The sequence below is a fragment of the Pantherophis guttatus genome, chromosome 7 (assembly GCF_059756535.1).
Source record: "Pantherophis guttatus breed Tessera chromosome 7, ASM5975653v1, whole genome shotgun sequence".
In the NCBI taxonomy this organism is placed as follows: domain Eukaryota; kingdom Metazoa; phylum Chordata; class Lepidosauria; order Squamata; family Colubridae; genus Pantherophis; species Pantherophis guttatus.
In genome coordinates, this window is record NC_142069.1 from 74,504,353 (window position 1) to 74,514,206 (window position 9,854).

The 9,854-nt window shown below is 40.2% G+C and overlaps 1 protein-coding gene and 1 long non-coding RNA gene across 2 annotated transcripts; both read left to right on the forward strand.

Moving 5' to 3' along the window:
- The first annotated feature begins 2,899 nt into the window (after positions 1-2,899).
- Positions 2,900-4,580, forward strand: LOC148112932 (uncharacterized). The gene is made up of 2 exons (XR_015729009.1): positions 2,900-3,625; positions 3,742-4,580. It is a non-coding gene; the product is annotated as an uncharacterized LOC148112932 (long non-coding RNA).
- Positions 4,581-7,996: 3,416 nt separating this feature from the next.
- Positions 7,997-9,717, forward strand: LOC132710549 (uncharacterized). The gene is made up of 4 exons (XM_087874239.1): positions 7,997-8,037; positions 8,251-8,429; positions 8,895-9,055; positions 9,620-9,717. The coding sequence occupies exons 2-4, from the start codon at positions 8,306-8,308 to the stop codon at positions 9,713-9,715; spliced, it is 381 nt and encodes a 126-aa protein (XP_087730365.1). The 5' UTR covers positions 7,997-8,037; positions 8,251-8,305; the 3' UTR covers positions 9,716-9,717.
- Positions 9,718-9,854: the final 137 nt, after the last annotated feature.

The following is a 9,854-nucleotide window of genomic DNA, read 5'->3' on the forward strand; positions in this document are numbered from 1 at the left end:
TATAATATGATTACACGTTGCCGATCTGTAAAGTTTGAATTGTAATATATTCTTTATTCAATAAAATTTCATTAAAAAAAAAAGAAAAAGAAATTGAGCTCCATAAAGTGGAGCAGCATGGTGAGTACACACTTTGGGTTGAAGGGGATGGAAAGGGAAAGGGAAGGAGCTCTTTTAGGAGTGGAATCCTCTATGTAGGCATTTAGAGGAACCAATTCTGCCTCTTTCTATATTCTAGGTTACACTTGGGGGCTGAAGAACCAAATTGCTCCTGACCCTCTAAGCAACCCTCCTCATGAAGCTTCTGAATCCACATTAACTTTCCACAAGTTGTTCTGCTTCCATGAGACTCTTCTGGGAAACTTCACATTTACTCAGTGGAGCCTATCTATATCCTGGGAACTGGGGAGGGAGGATATAGAGAATGCAATAGGTCTTTCCCCTAAAAGAGACATAGCCAGCAACCACAAAAGCCTTTGAATTGGGTCTCCGAGGGAAGGATGCTGCAAAGGGCTGATTTTAGTGTCTTTCCTTCATCTGGAGGAGATCTAAAACTTTGCTCTGATTCCACCCTCTGTGTCTCCTTTCCCAGATTTCCCTCCAAAGGACAGCCGAGGGAAAGAGAAGGTCCTCTTCGAGAGGAAGGACCTTTTCCAAGCAGCGCAATCAGAGCTGGCCTATATAAGAAGAGACCAGGAGATAAACCAATATCTGTGCCAAGTGGTCTCTGAGAGGAGGAGAGAGACACAGCAAATAGTAGGTACCCTTTGGAAGTAGAGGTTTCCTTCACTGGGCTTTGCCTCCGGGTTTCAAACCCACTCTTTTTTTGCCCAATCTCAGTGTGGGGCAAAAGATTCCTTAGGATGAACAGAGTCTCAGAAGGGTTCAAGCTTTCCTTGTAATAGGAAGCGCACTGGGGATTCTAGGAGAGTCAGTTGCCCTGACTGACAGCCAAACTGTTTTCAGTTGCACTGAAGGATCGCCTAATCCATGTCCTCAGTGCGATCACTGCACTGTTTCACTTTAAGAAAAGTGTGCAAATGAGGGTCCCAGTGCCCGGAAATAAAAGTGTGATGGGTAGGGAGAGAGTTAAGAATGATGGGGAGATATCAGAGGGAAAGGGAGAGGAGGAAAACTACTACGAATTCTCAGAAAGTTTACCAAAAGCTGAAAAGGAACCTTAACAATTTTCCTTTGGACTGAAAGGCGAGCTGTTGCAGCAACATAGCAGGTTAAAACAGGCTTGCACAAAGAATATGTTCTGGAGCAATTTAGTTGAGGTTGACTTTTCTGATTCTCTCCTCTTTTGTTTCCTGGCAGGCTCTGTTGCAGGAGCACAGTTTTGTAACTGGATTAGCTGCATTGCTGGAAATGTATGATCTCAGGTCAGTCTATTGTTTCTTTTATAGTGGGTGAGAAAGGTCTGTTGGGGTACTCAGTCATTAAGAAGGGGGAGGGCATTCAGTTGAGCCAGCTTATCCTATTCTTGTGGGAAAAATGGAACGGAGGCTTGCTCATTAATATGGGCACTAATATCTCTTCTTCTTTTAATCCCACAGCAAGATCACACCAGAAATGGATGATACGATAGAATCCATGCTGATGGACCTTTCCAGTTTTTATTGGACGGCTCCCCTGGATATAGAGGATGATGATCTTTCTGAGGTACCACTTTAACCAACATTTCTGGGATTTCCTTTCTAGTGTTGCATGGATGGGGAAATGCTCTCAAAAAGAAATAGCACATCTCTTATGTTTCCTTTCAGGTGGAGAAGAAGTTGTTGGAGGAGGCCTTTGGCCTAACAATGAAGAACCTACTCCGACAGTCTCCCATGACAGAACAGTTTGTTTTCATTCTGAAGGTAAGGGTCCAGAAGTTCCATGATAGTTCGAAGGAACACTACCATAGATTGCACAAGTGTGTTTCGGCAGCAAGATTCTTGATTCTCAGAAATGAGAAAACATGTCTTTTCTTTGTCAATTCCACAGCACTTGGACCCATGTGTGAAACTGTTTTTGCCGGTGATAAACCAGCTCCTGTCCTGTGGAAACCATCATCCCAGGATAGATGTACGCAGCAAAACTAAATTAACATAAATTGTAACCTCTGAGTCCCCCGCAGCTTTTGGGACCCCACCCCTAAATAACCTCCCTCTTGCTGCCAGAGAGAGTGCAGGAGGGTCTTTTTCCTCTCATTCTACTTGAGGAAATTCTGGGAAGGATATCTTGCCAGTAATATGTGAGTGATGGGCCAAGGGAAGGAGAATTACTCTCCAAGAACCTTGGCAACATGGTGAGGGATTTCTTTATTTTACAGCTTGATGAAGTCCACCAGGTTTTCCCTGATGTTCCCAGGGAAATCTGGCAGGCTGGAACCACCAACAAAAACATCAATGAAGGTAACTTTATTGAGAACACAAAGGGGAGGGGGGAGGATTACTTATGACCTGTCCTCTTAGTTACGACAGTCATATCAACCGTACACTAATTTCATCACATTTCGTGTAGTTGGCAAGAAGTTCAAATTTACAATCCTTTGCAGCATCCAATGGTTACATGATTGCAGTTTGAGATATTTTCATTGTTTTAAGGCAAAAAGAAAAAAAAAAAGGTGGTGGTGGTGGGGGAACCAGCCACTGTTTAATCTGCTTTTAGATTTATCATCATATGATTCACTTAACAATTGTTGTAAAAACGATTGTGAAATAGAATTCGGTCATGTGGCAACTTGATTTAAAACTGTAATCACTGATCATGCAGAGTTTGAGCTCCCTTGTTGTCATAAATTGAGGACAACTCCCATAGATGGGAAACCTATATATGTTTTCCACCTGTGTAGCAAACAGATCAAATTTCAATCTCTTTCTTTCAATTTTCCTCACCTTTTATTTTCATGCAGGAGATCTAGAAATAGAGGAGCTGTAACCTCCCCCCTCCACCCTTGATCCACCTATGAAGAAAAGCTACCATATCTCAGGAAATGGCCCTTTGGTTCTTCCTTCTATACATTATGTAAGTTATGTATAATAGTTGAATTTGATCTGTTATTGTTGGATATTTATCCTAAGGTTGGGTAGGTAATATATACAAAACTATGTTTGTGACTTTAAATGTTATAAGAAGAATGATTGGCTGTGCTATTATCAGGCAGCCATAAAAGTAGACAAGAAGCCCGGGAGGTCCTGCTCCTGCTATTTGATAGTTGATCTCCTGATGAGGAACTGTGTGTGACTGAAGAGAACTGTAAGCAAACTATGTTTTGTGTTGGAGAGTGATTATTCGAAGACGTGTTATCATTGTTTTGAGAAACCAAGTTTGTTTTTTTCACTAAGAGTAAAGAATGTTTTGTTTTTTACCGTTCAGAGTCTGTGAGTATCTGTGTATTTAACCAGCAACATATCTGTTTTCTTTCCGGTCCGCTGCATACTATGCTGAGGGAAGCTGTTACCCGCAACAGTTATAACTTCTGACTGTAAAATAATTGTTGGTATCTGTGTTTTGAGATCACTGGAAGACCAGAACTCCCTCCTGCTGAAGGTTCCCTTGGGGTTTGGAAGATGGCACTGGGGCTGAAGATTCTGCGGAGCAGATGCCGACCATCATCATTTCTAATATGCTGCAGCAGGTTGGTAGTATGCAGGGTTGGACTAAGAGATGGTTCAGTTTCTGCAAATGTGGGGTTTTGTTCTCTCAAGCCTATGGTTGATTCTGCTTTCTGCCCTGTGATTTGTCTCTTCTTAGGCTGTGAAGCAGTTTGGACAGAATTCCACGCGGTTCCTGTAACGGACCTGCTTGCTTGGACCATCACCCGGCTGGATCAACATCTCCCCAGGATAGAAGAACAACGAAACACAGATGGATGGACTTGAGTTTTTAATGGCAAAATGTATTTTTTCTTGTATCTATGGGACACTTATATGTCTCCAGCTATATGCCACCATTGAAGGCAAACACAAGGCAAAGAAGACAGAAGTTTAGTCAAAGGTGCTACCTTCAGACTCTCAAGATTCCGTTAATGTAGCCTTACAATAAGGTCAAATTAGCCCATTTAGTCATATTTCCTGTCCCGTTTCCCTTGGAGGACTGACACAATGTCTGCAGGTTGTTGGAACCGTGTGTGTGTGTGTGTGTGTGTGTGTGTGTGTATTTCTGAGGCCTCTCAGGTAAACAGACAGGAAATGTGACTAAAGCTGCTAATTCTACCTTATTTTAAGGCTACATTAACAGAACCTTGAAAGTCTGAAAGTAGCCCTTTTGACTGAATTTCTATCTTCTTTATCTTATGTTTCCTTAAATGGGTGGCATATAAATGTCCCATAGATAGAATGTATGTATATGTTTATATATTTATTTTGGTTGTCATATTCTGTTGTTAATTGTATAATTGATTTGATGATTGTTTGCTACCCATTGTCCCTTGTTTGACATGGGCCCCTCTACAAATTGGATAAATAAATAAGTGTACTTTGAATATTTTTCCTTCACTTGTTTTCCTTGCTCTTTTTTTTAAATTATTTTTTAAAATCTATATTTGTTTGGTTAGCTCATTTCCAAATATAAATAAAAGTACAATATAAGTCTGTCTTTTGTGGAAAATACTTTATTGCATCCATCTAGGGGACCTTCTGTCCATCAAAACCTTGAGTATAACTAAACTGAAGTTTTAAACAATCAGGAAAAATAAGCCCATAGATTTGTTGATAAATGTTACTTTTTTTTAAAGTAATGTCTTAATAACCCTAAGGAATGTTTTATACAAATTTGTAAAGATCCCAAAAAACAAACATTTGTTGAATTGTTTATTTTAAAAGCTTTCTATGGTATATCTATCCCCCAAAAGAATAAGATGATAATAAACCTAAAGAATGCTTTAGGTTTATTATTAAGCCTCCTATACTACCATTTCTTACAATACTAGACAATACAGTATCAACAATAGAGACCTTCAAGTTTCTAGGTTCCATCATATTGCAAGACTTAAAATGGACACCTAACATCAAAAAAGTCATCGAAAAAGCACAACAAAGAATGTTCTTTTTGCGCCAACTCAGAAAGCTTAGACTGCCCAAGGAGCTGCTGATCCCGTTCTACAGAGGAAGTATGGAGTCTGTCATCTGCACCTCTATAACTGTCTGGTTTGACTCTGTGACCAAACAAGACAGACACAGACTTCAACGGAGAATTAGAAGTGAGAAAAAACAATCGCTATCAGGCTGCCTTCCATTTAGCACCTGTATACTGCACGAGTCAAAAAGAGGACTGTGAAAATATCTACAGACACCTCACATCGTGGGCATAAATTGTTTCATCTTCTACCCTCAAAATGATGTTATAGATAATTGCACACCAGAGAAACTAGACACAAGGACATTTCTCATTGGGAGAAAGACACTGGAAACATGGAGGCTGATTGGAAAGATGGTTTATAGATGAGGCAGAACCACATGAGATTCTGGGCAGCTGACAAAATGGAGTTGGGAGTAGGTGGGGTTTTATATCTTCTTTGAGCTTTGTATTTGAGCTTCCTTTTCCTGTGCAAGCTGGCTCAGGAATTCTGGGAGTTGAAGTCCACAGGTTGTAAAAAGGCCACAGTTGCCTACTCCTGTTCTATGAAGTTTGGGCTACTCTGAGATGGCACAATGAAGGGGCTTGTCTTCTGAAAGGGTGTTGGACAATTCCTATTGTGCCTAATGACTTTTGTCCTGTGTTGGATCTTGGGTGAGAGGCTGCTTCTAATCCTATCACTCTGCCTTTGTTAGCTGTCAAACCTGGCTGCATGCAGTTTTAAAATATCCTGTCTCGAATGGATTTATGCCTGCAGTATTTGCTTTGCTTATGAATAGAGGCATCTAACTAGTAGGGTTCTTTCAGTAAGCTCTTAAGTACTGGCATCTGCTGTGGGCTATTAAGAAAGACTTGGGGGGCTGCTTCTTGCCTCTAATTAACATGTTTCTCCATTTCTCATTTAGGGAAATATAATATTCTGCCTTTTTAATATTTCCCAAAATATTTCATTCTTCTGGGGGGTAAGTGCTAATTCCCACAACACTGTCCAACTATTTATTAAGGCTGTATTATTATTGTTGTTGTTGTTGTTATTCTTGTTGTTCTTGTTGTTGTTATTATTCTCATCTTTCTTATTACCTATCTTTTTTTCTAGTTATGACTATGACTTTGTAGTTTGCACCTTTCCGATTTATATTGGTTTATTTAGTTTCCTAGTATGATTTATGTAGATTGCTTATTTAGTATCCTATGACTATCACTAAGTGTTGTATCTTACAATTTATGAGAAATGCATTTTGATGATGACTATGATGATGATTTATCACTTATAGCTTTTATGTACACTGAGAATTTGTGCACCGAAGACAAATTCCCTGTGTGTCCAATCACACTTAGCCAATAAAGAATTCTATTCTATTCTATTCTATTCTATTCTATTCTATTCTATTCTATTCTATTCTATTCTATTCTATTCTATTCAGATAAAAGACAGAGAAAGGACATGTATAGCAGGAAGTTAAAGACAAGGCAAGTGCTGAAGGAAGGTGCTAAGACTGAAGGTAGAGTCCCCAAAATTAGACCAGAGACAGGTCCTCATCCATCCTCTGTGAATGTGGTTCACAAATAGTCTAAACATGGTGAGAGAGTAAGTGGCGAGGGTGGGGGGAAGAGACGAAAGAAATGATTGGGAATAAGAGCCAAAAAAGAATACACAGAATAACACAAAATACACAGAATAAGATAGTTGGTGTTTCCATGTTGGGAACTTGATTTTGTAGGAAAGGTAAAAACAAAAGTTTTAAGACAAGTAACTTCTTTTTCAATGTGGTAGATGTAATAATATTACCAAATGCCTAGATTAGAATTAACAACTATTATTCTCTGTGATTCCCAATATGATGTGGGGGGGGGGGGAGAAAAAGAAAAGGTTGTAAAACGGGGCAAAATGGAAGCATTTACATATCCAAATCTGGTGAAGTTTGAAAAAATAGTCACATATAAAGACATTTTTGACACTGAAGGGAAATTAAAATCTAAGCAAGAATTGGAAGTTGAGGGTATTAAACTATCATGGTGGCTTCAATTGCAAAAACAATCCAGATATGATAAAGACATGAAAATGTACAGCCTTTATAAAGGACAGACAGCCTTCAATCAGATATTGTTGAATTCTGATGAAAATCTAATTAAGAAAATATCTACTTTTTTTACTAAATCGGAAAATGGAGGATGAACAAGTAAAAGACAAAACGATGCACTGGGCAAAAAACTTTAGACATAATATAGAATAAGAGAAATGGCAAAACTTATCAGAAAGAAACAATCAATTAACAATGGCAACTTCTTCAAAGGAAAACTTATATAAAATGTTTTATAGATGGTATTTACCACCTGCTAAGTTAGTTATAATGTTTAAAAATATGTCTAACAAATATTGGAAATGTAACCAAAAGACAGGTACATATTACCACATGTGGTGGACCTGTGTTAAAGAAAAAAAAAAAAAAGAGGGCAAAAATATATAAGTGGCTAGAAAAGATGATAGGAAAACATGTAGATTTTAAACCTGAATTTTTTCTATTAGGTATAACACCAGAAAAATTTGATAAATAAAAAATGTATTTAATATTGCATTATTAATAGCAGCAAGGATTATATTTGCACAATACTGGAAAAATGAAGAAATACCACGAGACAAAGAGATAATTAGGAAGATACTGGATTGTGCAGAAATGGACAGACTTACATTGAAGATTAAACAAAAAGAAGATACAGAATATTATCAAAGAGGGAACTATTTTTTTTTTTTTTAATTTGATTTATATGCCGCCCTTCTCCGGAGAATCAGGGCGGGTTACAATGCGTTAAGCAATAGCCTTCATACTTTTGTATATTTATAGAAAGTCAGCTTATTGCCCCCACAAACTGGGTCCTCATTTCACCTACCTTAGAAAGGATGGAAAGCTGAGTCAACCTTGAGCCTTGCTCTAAAGAGCTTCTCCATGTCTTTTCTTGTTTGGGAGGTGGAAGGTTTGTCCATGAGCCTTTGCCCTGGAATGGGGAAATGGAGAGGGGGAAAGTAGAGGAGGGAAGGGAGGCCCTCAGGACTGGGCTCCTTCCCAGAGATTTACACAGAAGGAGCTTCTCTCTTTGCCCAGATGCTCCCTCTGTCCCAGACACAGAGCAGGTAGAGCAGGTGGAGTCTGGAAAAGGGGTTTTACTCCCTTCCATTCCTTTTCTTAGGTTCCTGAGATTTCGAAAATGTTGCAGAGAAATCTTCCAATGCTGTTGGGGGAGAATGAGAAGGAATGCCAGGCCAGCAAGTCCTTCAACCTCCACCTTGGAAGACGCAACAAATCTGTCTGGCCGAAGAAAAACCAAAATCACGATAGACATTGAGCTCCATAAAGTGGAGCAGCACGGTGAGTACACACTTTGGGTTGAAGGGGAAGGAGAGGGAAAGGGAAAGGGAAGGAGCTCCTTTAGGAGTGGACTCCTCTCTGTAGGCATCTAGAGAAGCAAATTCTGCCTCTTCCTATACTTGAGGTTGCACTTAAGGGCTGGGCAGAACCAAATTGCTCCTGCTCCTCATGAAGCTTCTGAATCCACATTAACTTTCCATAAATTGTTCTGCTTCCATGAGACTCTTCTGGGAAACTTCACATTTACTCAGTGGAGCCTATCTATATCCTGGGAACTGGGGAGGGAGGATATAGAGAATGCAATAGGTCTTTCCCCTAAAAGAGACATAGCCAGCAACCACAAAAGCCTTTGAATTGGGTCTCCGAGGGAAGGATGCTGCAAAGGGCTGATTTTAGTGTCTTTCCTTCATCTGGAGGAGATCTAAAATTTTGCTCTGATTCCACCCTCTGTGTCTCCTTTCCCAGGTTTCCCTCCAAAGGACAGCCGAGGGAAAGAGAAGGTCCTCTTCGAGAGGAAGGACCTTTTCCAAGCAGCGCAATCAGAGCTGGCCTGTATAAGAAGAGACCAGGAAATAAGCCAATATTTGCGCCAAGTGGTCTCTGAGAGGAGGAGAGAGACGCAAATAGTAGGTACCCCTTGGAAGTAGAGGTTTCTTTTGCTGGGCTTTGCCTCCGGGTTTCAAACCCACTCTTTTTTGGCCCAATCTCAGTGTGGGGCAAAAGATTCCTTAGGATGGACAGAGTCTCAGAAGGGTTCAAGCTTCCCTTGTAAAAGGAAGCGCACTGGGGATTCTGGGAGAGTCCGTTGCCCTGACTGACAGCCGAACTCCTTTCAGTTGCACAGGAGCATCGCCTAATCCAGGTCCGCAGTGTGATCACTGCACTGTTTCACCTTAAGAAAAGTGTGCAAATGAGGGTCCCAGTGCCCGGAAATAAAAGTGTGATGGGGAGGGGGTGAGTTAAGAATGATGGGGAGATATGAGAGGGAAAGGGAGAGGAGGAAAGCTACTACGAATTCTCAGAAAGTTTACCAAAAGCTCAAAAGGACCCTTAACAATTTTCCTTTGGACTGAAAGGTGAGCTGTTGCAGCAACATATCAGGTTAAAACAGGCTGGGACAAAGAAGATGTTCTGGAGCAACTTAGTTGAGGTTGACTTTTCTGATTCTCTCCTCTTTTGTTTCCTGGCAGGCTCTGTTGCAGGAGCACAGCTTTGTCAATGGATTAGCTGCATTGCTGGAAATGTATGATCTCAGGTCAGTCTATTGTTTCTTTTATAGTGGGTGAGAAAAGTCTGTTTGGGGTACTCAGTCATTAAGAAGGGGGAGGGCATTCAGTTGAGCCAGTTTATCCTATTCTTGTGGGAAAAATGGAACGGAGGCTTGCTCATTAATATGGGCACTAATGTCTCTTCTTCTTTTAATCC

What these genes read in the sequence shown, in the direction of transcription:
- LOC132710549 (XM_087874239.1), top strand. Translation starts at nt 8,306, where the DNA reads ATGAGAAGGAATGCCAGGCCAGCAAGTCCTTCAACCTCCACCTTGGAA. An exon ending in CCATAAAGTGGAGCAGCACG is followed by an intron (nt 8,430 to 8,894) that starts GTGAGTACACAC and finishes CTCCTTTCCCAG; the next exon opens with GTTTCCCTCCAAAGGACAGC. An exon ending in GGAGGAGAGAGACGCAAATA is followed by an intron (nt 9,056 to 9,619) that starts GTAGGTACCCCT and finishes GTTTCCTGGCAG; the next exon opens with GCTCTGTTGCAGGAGCACAG.